Genomic DNA, 16,136 nt, shown 5'->3' with positions numbered 1-16,136 from the left:
CACATACATTCTCACCAACTCTTGCCTCGGGCAAACATTTGTGAGTAAATTTGATCAAGGATGGCTACTGTGTGAGTGTTACTGTCAAGTACCACATGGAGTAGTGCAGTCCACAAAAGCAGAACACATGTGTTCAGAAGTTAAAAGGCTTTTATTCTTGCCACTTTAAAACACAACCCCACATGGCCACGTTTCACCTCTCTAGGTTTACAAATTTGGATTGATTGATACTTTTTTTTTTAATTTCAAAAACTTTATTGTGCGACTAATCAAAAAAATACAACAAGAGCATTACAAGTACAACATAAGCACAGAACATAACCCACACCTGTCAGGTTCTCAGGTTCAGAGCCCGCGGGGCCGGGCTGTGGAGCAAACGGGAGCCCTTGGGCTGCTGCCAAGGAGCGACAGCAGCAGGCAAAACCCAGCAACCAACACTGGGCAAGCACACCGGCAGGGACTGCAGGCACTGCCCAGCGAACTGGAACACATGAACTGGAATCCCCCGGACTGGAGGACACAGGACTGGAACACCGGACTGGAGCACACCGGACTGGTCCACACAGCTTCACCTGCACTTAGCTACTAAGCCCCCCAGGAGTTGAGCTCCTGGGTTCGAGTAGCCGGCAGGACTTACTGGATACCGGATGACACAGGGACCAGGACTGGAAACAGAAGTGCTCCTAAACCTAAACTGATCTACGTGCTCCCAAGCCCTAAACCAGCAGGAGTGTTCCTAACAGTAAACTGACAAAAGGACTTCCTAAGCCCTATACTAAACAGGAGCTCCTAAGCCCTGCTCAAGAAAGGGACTTCCTAAGCCCTAAACTAACAGAGCATGGAACTAAACACAAAGCTAACACAGGTGCTACTAAGCACCAAGCTACAAGCAGAGCTCTACACTAATAAGCTAAACACAAAACTAACAAGCTACCTAAGCACTGCTCTAGCAAGCTAGATACAAAACTAACAAGGAGCTTCCTAAGCACTACTCTGGCAAGCAACCAGAAGAGCTCCTAGGACTAAAAGGGAAGACATGGGAGGCACAAGGAAAAAGCAGGGAAGCTAACACATAAGCCAAAAGTGATTCTAAATCACCAAACACCAACAGCAAAGACTGCAATGCTCCCAATAGCACAAACACCAGAAGTACTTCTAACACCAAACTCTGCAGTGTTCCTAACAACACCAAACCCTGAAGTACTTCTATCAGCAACAGAGCTTCCAAAGCCCTACACACAGCAATGCTTCCAAAACCAAGAGGGAAAAGCAGGGGAACCAAAGGGAAAAGCAGGAAAGCTAAACACACAGACACCAGTGCACACTGCACTAACACTAACCTGGCCCTTAGCAAAAGCAAGCAGGGAAACTAGACACAAAGTCAGAAGTGCACACTGCACCACCCTACCTAAAGCAAACACCACTGTTGCCAAGGCTCTGAAGGAAACAACACCACTTCCTTATCAAGGCCCTCCCTGATGATGTCACACTCCCTAGACCTAGGCAAAAGCACACTGACCCAGAGAGGCCCAACCCACACCAATGCAACACCGTGAAGCACTTGAAGCCAGTACACCCAAAGAGAGGTAGAGTTAACTCAGTCCACCCACACAGCTGTAGAAAAGTAAAACAATTAACCCCATGCTGCTGGAAGCTGCCAGCACAGAGAGACAGAGCCAGATCAGAAAGGACAGAGAAAAGAAACAGAAGCCAGCTAAGAAGCTGACCCCCAGGAAAGAGGTAAGTTTGAGAGGGGTTCTGACCCCAATCATAACAACACCCCTCCCCCAAAATACAGTGGTGTGTGATCGATACTTTTTAAATCAACAGCTGTGTTCTTATTGGGAATGGTGAATACGGATGCAAGTCATGGTTGATGACTCTGCTCCCAGCACACCTCATGGAGGCAGAGAAGCGCTACAACAAGGCCACATCTTGACCAAATGTACCATCAAGTGTACTTTCAGGGTACTGAAGAGTTAGTTCCGCTGCTTGCATCTCTCTGGAGGATCCTTGTAGTATTCTCCTGACAAGGTGGTGGACATTATGATGGTGTGCTGCGTGCTTCGTCAAATTGCACCGAGGTATCACTTGAGACCACTGTTGATATGCCACCAGAGTTGGACATCTGCCCTCCAGCTATGGGATCAGATGTTGCCAGGGTAATGCGGTGCAATGGAAGCTGATTGAACAGTACTTCATCTGGGAGCTGCAGCCTGTTTAGTGCTGGTTTTTAAAAAATTTGTGGTTATTGAGAAATACGTTACACTGTTTTATTAAAATTCTGTTTTAATAAAATTTGTTAACAAAAAACAAACTATATGAAACCATTTTTCGAGGTATAACAAGATAGACAGGGACCCCTCAAGAGTGGGGTTACAAGATGGCTCCAGGTCAAGAGGAGGTTCGGGTTTTACTTCCATTACATGCAACAGAAGTAAAACCTGGACTGGTCAGTTTGTCAGTGCTCCTTGACCTAGAGCCATCTGGTTACTCTGCGACTCCAAAAATATACAGATATACATACTATCCCTAAATCTAAGAAAAGGCATCTCAAAATAAGAATGTTTTCAGGTCAGCTTTAAATTGTGTCAATGATGTTTGAAGACGAAGGTGAGCAGGTAGGGAATTCCAAACTTCAATGATGCACCCTTGCAAAAGCTTGCACAGCAAAGAGGCCAGTATAATTAAAATACCAGGCTTTTAAAGCACATTTGTGACACATTACTACACGAGCATCTTATGGCTTACACCTGTGACGCACGCCTATGATGCGGTTGTCGCCTTTTTTCCTGGGCATGCGTAGAACATTAACGCTTACTGTGAGACTGTTCTGTGCACGTGCTGGGCGCTTTCCCTACCGAGCCATTTGCAGAATTTCCGCACATTTCATTTGCATGCAATTCCCTTTGAGTATCGATCGCTGTTTCAAAATTGATATGTTCAACTCAGAAGCGTTGCTAGGTTGAAGGCGTGGGAGGGGGAGTGGAGAGCGAACCACCGACAGTGCCAGCACGTGTTTTAAATGTGACAGATTGTGTTAAAAATAGGTTCCGGTGCCGGCGGAAGTCCGTTTGGGGGAGCGGCCGCTCCCCTGGTGCCCCCCTAGCTAATCCTCTGGTTCAACTGTGGCTATAAATGCATGCAGTATTTAACAGTGACTTTTGAGCATCTGGGCCTGAGCTTTTTAGTGATAGGTTCTATATTAGGAGTCACTGCCCAGGAAAAGGATCTATGTGTCATCATTGATGAAACATTGAAACCCTCTACTCAGTGTGCAGTAGTGGTTAAGAATGCAAATAGAATGTTAGGAGTTATTAGGAAAGGAATGGAGAACAAACCTGAGAATATTATAATGCCTTTGTATTGCACTGTGGTGCAATCACACCTCAAATATTATGTGCAATTCTTGTCACTTCATCTGAAAAACGATGTAGCAAAATTAGAAAAGGTATAGAGAAGCATGATCAAAATGATAAAGGTGGTGGGATGACTTCCCTATGATGAAAGATTAAAGAGCCTAGGGCTCTTCAGCTTGGCGAAGAGATGGCTGAGATATGATAGAAGTCTATAAAATATTGAGTGGTTTGGAATGGGTAGACATGAATCACTTTTTTACTCTTTCCAAAAATACAAGATCTAGGGGGCATACAATGAAGCTACTAAGTAGTAAATTAAAAATAAATTGTAGAAAATATTTCTTCACTCAATGTGTAATTAAGCTCTGGAATTCATTGCTAGAGAATGTGGTAAAAGCAGTTAGCTTAGCAAGGTTTTAAAAACGTTTGGGCAAGTTCCTAAAATAAAAGTTCATAAACCATTATTAAGATGGACTTGGGATAATCCACTGCTTATTTCTAGGATAAGCAGCATAAAATCTGTTTTACTCTTTGGGATCTTACCAGGAACTTGTGACCTGAATTGGCCACTGTTGGAAACAGGATACTTGGTATGATGGACCTTCGGTCTATTCTTGATGCTTATGTTCTTATGCACTCAGGTAGCAGAAGGCAGATGAGTATTCTCTCGAGGAGTCTGAATCTAGACTACAGGACTAGGGAGAAGGAGAGAGTCTTATTTTCCAGACACAGTTATGCAACTTCTTTATTATTTCTCCTGCTTCACTAGCTGTTTTTACAGAGTATCACGAATGGAGGCCCAGGCTCTGCTAGAGAGCAACCCTGAATGTGGAAACCTGCTGGTGCGTCCAGGCACAGATGAGACAAACTTCTCCATCTCTATCTGCTACAAATACTGCGGGTAAGAGAAAGAAAAGAGACATTTCTCCCTCTTTTACTGAATGGAACTTGAATTTATTTTTAACAGGAATCAGCTTGTGTCCCTCCAGCATAGCTGCCCACTTCCAGAAAGAAGATTTTGAGCCAGTCCTGGGTTTCTGACAACCCCTACGCTGATGCATTATGAGACTCACAGTGCTTATTTCAATGGGTAGAATCAGGAACTACAAATACCCTAATGCTTTGGGCTGTAAATTCAAGCTAAGACTGGCCAAAAAGTCACTCTTCTGGACAGTACTGTATTGAGGGCTGTATGAATGTTGTAGGCACACAGAACACAAAGGGAGACAGGGGCAGGGGGCGTATTTCGCAGGTATGATTCTGGCTTGGTACATTGCTGCTTCTGGAACTGGCTCAGCAGCCTCGCTATGGGTGGGATGGGGCCCACCCACTTTGGGCTCAGGCCCACCCAAAATCAGTTTTCTATTGGCGTAGCTGGCAGGGTCTGCAAGCCCCACCAGTCAAAGACCTCCTCCTGGCAGAAAGAGCATTTACACCCTGTGCAGTCAACTGTAGTGTTCCTGAGCTGTTGCCACCCCACCTTTGGTGCATGCTCAGTTTGTGTGCATATGCAGAGGCTGGCTGTGTCAGTGAATCTGGGGCATTGCTGTTGGCGACACAGAGTGTAAGTGCTCTTTTTGCCAGGAGGAGGTCATTGTCTGGCAGGGTTTATGGATTCCCACTGGCTCAGGTATTTCTTTTGGTTTGAGGGTGGGAGGGAGAGAGGGAAGGAGCACTGGAGTGGTGGGGGGGGGGGGGGGGTGAGGAAGAGATGAATCTTTGGTCTCAGCCTCCTTGGGCTCAGGCCTACCTTAAATTAGCCGTCTGGCTATGCCACTGAACTGGCTAACTTGGTCGCTTTGCTCCAGCGGTGGCAAAGAGCTTCACATCAGGAGTATCAATTCCATTTTTTTTCTGGAACAGGTGGTTCCAGTCCCAGTTTTGCCCTCTTGCACTGGTGCATGGTACTATTTCCCTAAGACAGGGATTTCTACAAGGCCATACATGTAGTGAGGGAAAACTAAGACTAACTCAGCCTGGAAAATGGGTACTAGTGCATGGAAATCCACTGCAGTCAAAGGCTTGGGAGTGTTGAATTAGACCTTCTGAACAACTGGCGCTGAGTTGGCAAATCGTCTTTCTTTTCTGTTCCAGTCAGCCAACTACAAAGCACTACAAAGTGAAAATGACCGGAAAGGAGTATGTATTACAAGTGGAGCCACCTGTGAGTATGTCACAGTCCCCTTCATTATCTGAAGACTGTCTGCTAGTCATTGGGGCTGTCTCTACTAAACTCTCCTAACACCCAGGGCTGATAGATAAAGGAGAAGATTAGACCCCTTGGAACCTTGCAATAGGAAGGTCCAAGATCAAAGATGGAGGGAAATATTTTGTTTTTCCTTCTCCAGCCAATGGGTTCCAAATCACTGTTAGTGGTCTGGTTCAGAGTTAGAAGCTCATGAGAAGGATTGAGGGGAGGTTCAGACAGGGTAGAGTACAGTTCAGCTGTTTGATCTAGATCAGCATTGCTTTCAGATATTATTGTGATTGTGTCCCTCATTGCTTCTCTCCTACCCTACACACACATTGCCTGCCTCATTCTGTTTAGGCCGGCATAATTTTCCCTTAAAATATTAATAATGACAGCTTTTGTGTGTTGGGACCTTAGCATTTTGCTCATGTGCCAGAAACTAAATGAAAGATGCCCCTTACTATACCTGGTTTTATGTTCTGGTTAAAGTTGAATTTTTTGTTCTTTCTTGTCCTTCCACCCTCTGCTGTGATGTTTATTTGTTTATTTTTAACCTTAGAACATAGGTTGTGTCATAGTGGGTTAGACCAAAGGTCTTCGAAGCCCAACAGTATCCTGTCTCTGACAGTGACCATCCGGATCACATGTACCCAGCAGATCCCAAAGACTAGGTCTATTTCTTGTCTCACACTCGCAGGGATAAGCAGTGGCATTCCCAGATCTACCAGGCTAATCATTTTTCCATGGATTTTTGTCTAGGATCTTGTCCAAACCCCTTTTAAGTCTAGCTATCCTAGATGCCTTGACCACATCCTCTGGTGTCACAGATATGCTGACTGCCACAGGTTTAATATTAACCCCTCTTTCTTCATTTATTATTAATATTTATTCCTGGGCAAAACATTCCTATCATTCTATTTGCTTTATTGGCTGCTGCCATACACTGAGCTGTAAAATGTCAAGATATTGTCCACACTGATTCCAAGACCTTTTTCGTGGGGGGGGGGGGGGGGAGGCAGGGGGCTCCTAATATGGAACCCGGCATCATGCACCTGATGCCAGGGTGGCTTTTCCTTTGTGCATGACTTGTGCTTTTTGCTGCTTCTCTCTCTTGCCTGTTGCCCACTCTTGTTTCTCTAAATTTATCGCCTTCCTTTTCCATCTTTTTTTCCAGAGGAACTTTTCTTCACTCACAGAGATTGTGGACTACTTTGTGACAAATACACAGAACAAATTAACCCCTTTTGAATGGGACATCAATTATGAAGAACGAATAAGTAGGTCTGAAGTGTGAGCTAAGTTGTGTGTGCGTGTGCAGCTTGGTGTGAGCACAGGTGCATTTGTGTGTGTGTTTCATGCTTATTTATACTTGATATACTACTCTAGAGAAGCCTTTCAGAGCAGTTTACAAATCCAAATCAATGTAGGAGAAAAAGGAAAGGAGATACGTTATAGACAGGTTAGAGAGGAGTGTAGATTTATCAGTATGATCCAGCCTTCATAGTCCATGGACAGGATGATCACAGGAGCATGTTTAAAGGTGTGGGACTTGATGTATGAACAGGTGTGTAGCTGGCAGAAGAGATGGACATTTTAAGGAAATGATTTCAGCCAGGGCAAGAACTGGCAACAGTTCAGAGACAGACTCTATCCATCAGTCAGAAGGCATTCCTTCTAGCTCACCTTCCTTCCTGCAAGGGTTTGGACTAGGGGTGGGTAATGATTAAATTTTTTAATTGCATGATTAATCGTGATTAATTGCGCTTAATCATGGCATTCATCCAGCCTTCATCCAGATTCTCTCATACCCCCCTCCGCAGTCTCTCCCCCAGTTTCTCTGATGTCCACCTCCCCAGTCTTCATCCAGATGATCTCATGCCCCCCTCCCCAGCCTTCATCCAGATGATCTCATGCCCCCCTCCCCAGCCTGTCCCCCAGTTTCTCTCCCCCTCATCCCACTTTTACCTCTACAGCAGTGCTCCTTTTCACCTTCCTCAGCCCTCCTAGTCTTTCCCTGCACAGCTAGGCTCTGCAGATACTTGAGCTACGCGGTGCAGGAAGTTGGGGAAGTCTCATGGTTTTAAGTCCCGTGAGACTTAACCAACTTCCTGCACCGCAATGGCTCAAATACTGTCCAAACTTACAATTATTTTGGACTTTAGTTTGGGATAGAATTTCTACATTACTTCATTTACAGATCCAGTTAGACTTCCCTACAATTATTTTCAGATCAGTTGTTTGTCAACATTATCTCCGACACAAAAGAAATTATTTAATAAATAACTTTCTTTGCTGCACTGTTGAAATAATACCTGCAGTCCGGCCGTGCAGGAACAGATAGGAGCGCTGAGGAAGGAGAAAAGGAGCCCTGCTGTAGAAATAAGAGAGGGCCGCGGGTCAGAGTTTAAAGAATTGGGCCTGTTAAAATATTAACACATTAATCATTTATCATTTATTTACTATACCGTCACTTATTGCATAGCAAGCCAGAACGGTTTTCCGTACCAAAGATAACATAGAGGGGCATAATTGAACGAAAACGCCTATCTCCATGGGCGTTTATCTCCAAGAACGGGTCCGTGAAGGGGTGGACCAAACCGTATTTTGGGAAAAAATAGACGCCCATGTTTTATTCAACAATGTGTGAGCTGGGCATTTTTGTTTTTCAGCGATAATGGAAAATGAAAGCGCCCAGCTCAAAAACGAATAAATCCAAGGCATTTGTTCGTGGGAGGGGCCAGGATTCGTAGTGCACTGGTCCCCCTCACATGCCAGGACATCAACCGGGCACCCTAGGGGGCACTTTTACAAAACCCAAAAAATAGGTAAAAGAGCTCCCAGGTGCATAGCACCCTTCCCTTGTGTGTTGAGCCCCCCAAATCCCCCTCACAACCCACTGCCCACAAGTCTACACCATTACTATAGCCCTAAGGGGTGAAGGGGGGCACCTACATGTGGGTACAGTGGGTTTGGGGGGGTTGGACGACTAATAAGCATTAAGCAGCACAATTGTAACAGGTAGGGGGGATGGGCCTGGGTCCACCTGCCTGAAGTCCACTGCACCCCCTAACAACTCCTCCAGTGACCTGCATACTGCTGTCAGGGAGCTGGGTATGACATTTGAGGGTGAAAATAAAAAGTTGTGAAACATCATTTTTTGTGGTGGGAGGGGGTTAGTGACCACTGGGGGAGTCAGGGGAGGTCATCCCCGATTCCCTCCAGTGGTCATCTGGTCATTTAGGGCACTTTTTGGGGCCTTATTCATGAAAAAACAGGGTCCAGGAAAAGTGTCCTAAATTCTAGCTAAAAACGCATACTTTTTTCCCATTATCGGTGAAATGCGCCCATCTTTGTTCGGCAGATAACCACACCCCAGCTCCGCCTTAGCCACACCTCTGACACGCCCCCATCAACTTTGTCCGCATCCGCGACGGAGTGCAGTTGAAAACGTCCAAAAATCGGCTTTCGATTATACTGCTTTATTCGTTTTTGTGAGATAAACGTCCATCTCCCGATTTAGGTCGGAACTTGGGCGTTTTTCTCGTTCGATTATAAGCAGGATAGTTATCTAATGTTAACATCTTCTTACAACAGTCTAAAGCACTCTAAGCACTTGTGTGGTCTTCCTACTAAAATGAAGTGTTACATATCAAAGGCTTTCTGGTAAAAATAAGTTTTCAGAGCTTTACGAAAAAGAGAGTATGATTGTTCTAATCTAATTGGCTGTGGCAGAGAATTCTATAATACTGGGGATAACAGGAAGAATGCTGATGCACGGGTTGATTCCCATCTAGCCCTTGAAGATGGGGGTATCACTAGTCTATTGCCCACCCCTAGTTTGGACAGATGGTTAGAACTCCAAAGCCCCTGAGGGACCACTGCCCTGGATGTGGTAGGGGTTTCCAGCTGACTCAGGACTGGACTATGTATGATTTCACTGTAGTAACAGTGATAAAAGTAACCTAGAATTTGACCTTTGTGCTTTTCGCTAGCCATAAGAGAATGAATAACGAAGTCAAGAGGCCTAATCCTCCTCCTACAGCACAAATGCACAAAGCTGTGTAAATGTTTGTAAGAATTTGACTGCTGCTTTGTGTTGATCACTATACACTGTTGACTAGATAGCTTCATGTCAGAAGGGATGGAGCTGCCTCTAAGAAAAACAGGAACTACAAATCCACAGATGCAATAGTGGTAAACTCTGGAATGGTTGGCATAGAGCTCTCTGGTCACCTTAGGGCAGGAGTGAACTACTACAGTCCTCGAGGGCCACAACCCAGTCGGGTTTCAAGATTTCCACAATGAATATGCATGAGATTGATTTGCATATATTGCTTCCATTGTATACAAATAGATCTCATGCATATTGATTATGGAAATCTTGAAAACCCGACTGGGGTTGTGGCCCTTGTGGATCGTAGTTGCCCACCCCTGCCATAGGGTATAGAGCAAGGAGGTTTCATAACAGGAGACGATAGCATGAGCCTATCTGGCCCATTATGTGGGCTGAAGCCTGTAGGCGGAGTTTGTCACCATATCAATTTCATTGTTTTAGGTGTACAAAGATGGCGGTGGCTGCATTGGGTAGAATTAAAACCTCCTTGGGTGGAGATCAACTTCAGCCTTGTGACATCATGGTATCTCCTGTTATCAAACCTCCTTGGTATAGAGTAGGGTTTCCCAAGCCAGTCCTGGTGACCCCATAGCCAATTCAGTTTCAATTTTCAAGATCTCCACAATAAGTATGCATAAGATCAATTTACACATATGGGTCCCTGCGTATGCAAGTTTATCTCATGCATATTCATTGTGGCTTCAAGATCACCAAGAATGGTCTGGGAAGACTTTGATGTAGGTTTTTGTTTGTACAGAGGTGCCTCTGTTCCTTTTATGTGTTCACGCTGTGTGTAAGAACTGTTGAGTTTGTATGTTACTGGTCTATTTTTGTGTGGGCAAAATATATTTCTCAGCAAAGTCTCTCATCCAATTATATTTGATTTTATAAGCCACCTGGTTTCATGATCTTTTTTTTTGTTTGTTTTAGTCTTGCCTCAGGTTGATGATGAGAGTGGAGAAAGCACACTGATCTTTCCTTCACCTCCCCCAGGTAATGTTCCCTGTCTTGTATTAGAGATAAGAGAGAAATACTACAGATCCACAATTTCTAAAGTGTGATCCCTTCCCTCACCAATTACATGCCCTTCTGATTTAAGCTTCTCAGGTATCCTGATAATTCTTTGACGCTTTATTGGAAGGGGAAAAAAGACAAACTAAAAAACAATGAAATGGTGACAAGGGTGGCAATCTTAGATTTCAAGAGCCTTCAAACTCCGATGATGCATTCCAGGTTATGTCACCTAGGTCTAGGGCTGGCCCAAGGACATCTGATATCCTAGGCAAACCTTCAACTACACCCCCTCCTTCCTATCCATTCCTGGGATGCCTTAGGGTCTTCCACCCACCCTACTCATGTCCAGCATCTCCTTTCCCCACACCGTGGTGTCCAGCATCTTTCTCCTTTCTTACTCCTTCCCTATTCACCTCTCTCCCTTGCTGTCCAGCATCTCTTTTTTCTTCCTTTTTCCTCCCCAGTCTAGCATTTCCCCTTCCCTTCCAATGGCGTAGGAAGGTAGGGCGGTCTGCCCCGGGTGCACGCCGCTGGTGGGGTGTCGGCTTCGCTGGTTCCCTGCTCCCTCTGCCCCAGAACAGGTTACTTCCTGTTCTGGGGCAGAGGGAGCAGGGAACCAGCGGAGCCGACACAGCTCCCAGCGACGTGCAGTCGGGGCGGATCGGCCCTCCCGCCCGCTCCCCGCTTTCCTATGCTAGTAAGAATGCGCTCCGGGGGGGGGGGCAGTCAGCATACCTATGGAAGACATTGGGGCTGGTGCTGAGCCACCAGGTTGACCCCCCTCTGAAATAGGAAGTTCAAAGAGGCAGGACCTGGCGGGCCTTGAGTATGCACAAATGCTGAAGGCTCCATGCCAGCTAAGCTGCTTCCTTAGGTACACTGACTGCCATGTCAGTGCTGTCCTAAATTGTGCCACTTTAGGTGGACACCTCATTCTGGCCCTGCCTGGGTCCTGAAGATACTTAGAACATCTTTGTTAAGAACCTTCAATTGCTGACAATCAGTGACCTTGAGTTGAGGTCCTGTTATGTCTTCTGTGTTGTAATCTTTTTGTCTCGGTATGTTTGCATTTGAAAGTGTTGCCCAAGAAGCCCAATGAGAGAGTGCTTCCTGCCATCCCTACAGACCCCCTGCCATCAGATCAGGACACGTATGACCTAGTAGATGAAGATGCCAATGAGTACATGATTCCAGGTGAGTGGAAAACCTCCCAGCTGCTGGTCTTTTCTCAGCTGCTAAATATGGAATGTTCCCAAAAAAGAAAAGGAACCACATTACCCTAGAAAAGTGGTTTTCAATCCAGTCCTCAGGACTCTCCCAGCCAGGTGGGTTTTCAGGAGTAGGGGAGTAGCTTAATGGTTAGTGAAGTCGGCTGAGAACCAAGAGAACCAGGTTTGATTCTCACTGCAGCTCCTTCTGACCCTGGACAAGTCACTTTACCCTCCATTGCCCCAGGTACAAGAAAATTAGATTATGAGTCCATTAGGGACAGAGAAAGTACCTGCATATAATATTACTCCTACCGTAATTCTGTGCAACTGCGCAGCACAGAATTTACTTTTTTTGTGCAGAATCTTTACTGTGGGAATGGGGACCATGGTAAAGGCCAGCTGGCAGCCACCGTACCCCTCCCCTGAGCCTCAGTGGGCCTCTTCGGGGGCAGGAAAGAACCCTAATTTTTCCTGCCTGCTGCTGTCATTCTTGCCAATAACGCTGCTTCTTCAAATGGTGGCTGCCATTTGAATAAGCATATACCGGCCAGAGCAGTGGCAGCAGGCAGGAAAGAGTGGAGTTCTTTCCTGCCCCAAGAGATACGCCTGATGTGCGCCTCTGCAGCTCCTCCCATGCTGGACCGGTGAGTGTCAGGGTTGGGGGGACTGGAAAAAGATGAATGGTATCTGTATAGAGGGAGGAAGGGCTGTAAGGTGGATGAAGTGTGGGTGCAGGGAGGGGGGCTGGAAAAATATGGATGGTATCTGTACAGGGAGGGGAGCTGTAAGGTGAATGAAGTGTGGGTGCAGGAAGGGCTGGAAAATAAATATGGAGGGTACCTCTACAGGGAGGGGGGCTGTAAGATGGATGAAGTGTGGGTGCAGGGAGGGGGCTGGGAACAAAGGTGGATGTGTGTGGGTGCAAAAATATTGCTTAAAGAAATTTTCAGAATTTGCAAATTTGTTGTGCAGAATTTTGAATTTTTTGGCACAGAATTCCAGCAGGAGTAATAATATGTAAACTGCTTTGGTTGTTCCACAGAAAGGCAGTATATCAAATGCATGACCCAGACCCAGAATTATTTGTCATGAATATGCATGAGATATATTTGCATGCACTTCCTCCATTGTATGCATAGTTATTTCATGCGTATTCATTATGGGTATCATGAAAATCTGACTAGCTACGATGTGCCACAGACTGGGTTGATAAACTCTGCCCTACACTGAAGTTGTTTGCGCCTTTTCGTGCTGCGTCCCAGAGCTGAATTGGACCAGCAGTACTTGCGCAGACAAATCCTCTCAACTGGTATCTTAGAAACTCGGACAGCTGGTTAAGTCTGCTTAAAATAATAACAAAAGAAACAGAACCAAAAGAAGCTTCTTTGGGGTTAACACAGGTTTATTCTTTATCCAAAATTAGGACAAAAGATAAGAAATAGAATAGATACAGATCAGAATAGAAAGAAGAGCATTTTACAGAAATGGAAATACAGTGGGAAAGTGGTCAGGACATTCTGTCAGTTACCCTGGCTTGGGGCCAACAGAGATGTAGGCTGACCATCTTTCCTGCCATACAAAAGAGTTTAAATAGGGTTTCTTCTCTTACAGTACAGTGAGTAAGAGGGAGGGGAGGTTCTCTCCCCCCCTAGTTAGCATCTTGTAAATACAGTCAGGATCTCCTGTGTTTATAGTGTCAACAAAGAAATACATTGCATATGTTTGCATTTCCTTAGAAGGTGCATTTGTCCTGTTGTTAGAAGTGACAAGATGTTTTTGATCATTATCTCTTTTCTGTTCATTTTTACAGTATCCCACAAAAGAATATATGTCAGAACTTTTGATCTTTTGTCTCAATATTCTATTCTTATTCTAACGAGAGGAAGACAAGAGTTTAAACTGTTTCCTTTGAGAGGTGATATCTCTCTCACCTGACAGCCCCAGATCCTGTGTTCAAAGAAATGCATAATAAAAAGCTACTGCTACCTGACTCCAAAAGTCTGTTTCTGAAAGGGAGGTCTTTTGCTCTCCTTTGTGAGGTACAGTATTTGATCTATTGTCCCTCAGAACCAGAAGTCCCTGCCAGGTGCTATTTGTTATTTCCTCTCACAGTTACAAGAAAAAGGTCATTCTCTCTTGGTTTGAAGTGGCCTTACTTCAAAGGACATGGGGAAGAATTCTGTGGCTGGAATTTCCCTGGGGGCCTGCTCACATTAATGGGGGAGTCTTAGGCAGATAGGTTGACAAATACCTGGCTGAGCAGGAGGGGAGGGGTAGAGTGAATTGCTATTCCAGCAATAACTTTTCTATGATCAGAAGGAGAGAAATCTTCATTCCTCCCTGTCTAAAATATGAAAAATTAATTCTGTGCATTGAATATTGGAGGCCTTCCGCCTCCTCCAACAAAGTCAAATGTGACCATGCTGTCATGAAACACACAAAAATATTGTTGGTAATAGAAGCTACTTGTGACCTTGGGCAAGTCACTTCAGCCTCCATTGCCTCAGGTACAAACTTAGATTGTGAACCCACTAGGGACAGAGAAATTATCTTCTGTACCTGATACTAGCACAGTCTACACTGTAACTTGCTGCAAGCTAATATGATGAAGTGTGTAAGCAAATCCTCTAAAGCAAACATTTTTTCTTGTTAGGATGTTAAATTAATATGGGGAGTAATTACAATGCTCCTATATATAAATGCCTGTCCGATAAACAAAAGTGGACACCTAGCGTAACAAGTGAAATATGTGCCTATAAGAGGGGTTTTCAACCCAGTCCTCGGGGCACACCCAGCCAGTCGGGGTTTTCAGGATATCCAACTGGCTGGGTGTGCCCCGAGGACTGGGTTGAAAGACTCTGGCCTATAATAGAGGCGCAGTAAGGTGAAAAAGTGTGGGAAGTAATCAAACGAGAAAAGTCCAATCCAATTGCAGAGTCTTTAATAGATAAATACTACATTCATCTGCTAAGGTCCATGGCACAGAAATAAAAGGACTCAACACCGCTGTTTTTCAGCAACAATGCCTGCGTCTGCAGTCAAAAAGTTCTATAAAATAAAACAATACATAGATAACAATGCCAGTGGCGTTCCTAGGGCGGCTGTCACCCGGGGTGGATCGCCGATGCGCCCCCGCCGGGTGCAGCACCTCCCCCCCCCAGCAAAACGACACCTCCCCCTGGCGAAGCAAACCCCCCCCCCCCCCGGTGCATTTTCACCTGCTGGGGGGGGTGCTGCGCGCCTGTCTGCTTCACTCATTCCATGCTGTTCTGGGGCAGAGGGAGCACGGAACGAGCGGCGCCGACAGGCATGTGGCACCCCCCCCCCCCAGAGGCGTGCACCTGGGGCGGACCGCACCCACCACCACCACCCCTAGGAACGCCACTGAACAATGTATTTTGTGACTCCTGATGCAGGCATTATTTCCGAAACACAAGCATATCGAGTTCTTTTATTTCTGTGCCATGGACTTTTGTAGATAAACACAGTGTTTCTCTATTAATGACTTTGAAGTTGGATTGGACTTATCTTGTTTGATTACATCCTTCACTTTTCCAGCTTACTGTGGTTTGTGTGGGGATCTTATCCTACTCTTTCATATTTACCTTTATAATATAGGTGCAAGCACATACCCCAGTAGAGCTGGTGTAAGCGCTTGCACATAAAAGCCAGAGATACGCACATTTATAGTATTCTATAAAATACATGTGAGTCCCTCCCAGGCTGTGCCTATGTGTATGCCTACCTGTAAAATAAGCACTATGTAAGATGTGCAGGTTTTCAGGATATCCACAATGAATATGTATGAGATAGATTTGCACGCACTGCCTCCTTGGTATGTAAATCTATCTCATGCATATTCATTATGGATATCCTGAAAACCTGATGGGACTAGTTGTGCCTCAAGGATTGGATTGAGAAGCACTGATTTACAGAATAGTGCTTAGGTGGATTGTTTGCATCATTTACTCACCTAGTTGGTATATAAATGTTAGTACCCACTTTATATAATTACCCCCTTAATGACAACAGCTCAAAAATGAGTGATACCATGCATACTACCCATTCCTGTCAGGTACCCTAGTCCAGTGGTTCCCAAACCTGGTCCTGGAAGCACCCCAGCCAGTCAGGTTTTCAGGATATCCACAATTAAATTCATGAGATAGATTTGCATGCAGTGGAGACAGTGCATGCAAATCTCTCTCATGAATATTCATTGTGGATATCCTGACTGACTGGGGTGCCTC

General features: G+C 45.2%; 1 protein-coding gene across 2 annotated transcripts in view; it reads left to right on the top strand.

Annotated features, from left to right (window-relative positions):
* Positions 1–16,136, top strand: part of STAP2 (signal transducing adaptor family member 2) — a 67,545-nt gene that overhangs the window by 46,562 nt on the left and 4,847 nt on the right. For both annotated transcript variants that reach the window (XM_030217342.1, XM_030217341.1), the window contains exons 6-10: positions 4,129–4,260; positions 5,454–5,523; positions 6,725–6,827; positions 10,595–10,657; positions 11,756–11,872. In XM_030217342.1, the coding sequence (XP_030073202.1) occupies positions 4,129–4,260; positions 5,454–5,523; positions 6,725–6,827; positions 10,595–10,657; positions 11,756–11,872 (485 nt within the window). The remainder of the gene's footprint in view (positions 1–4,128; positions 4,261–5,453; positions 5,524–6,724; positions 6,828–10,594; positions 10,658–11,755; positions 11,873–16,136) is intronic.

The sequence above is a fragment of the Microcaecilia unicolor genome, chromosome 11 (assembly GCF_901765095.1).
Source record: "Microcaecilia unicolor chromosome 11, aMicUni1.1, whole genome shotgun sequence".
Taxonomy (NCBI): Eukaryota; Metazoa; Chordata; class Amphibia; order Gymnophiona; family Siphonopidae; genus Microcaecilia; species Microcaecilia unicolor.
The sequence above is the reverse complement of the archived record's forward strand: the minus strand, read 5'-3'. Positions and strand labels throughout refer to the sequence as shown.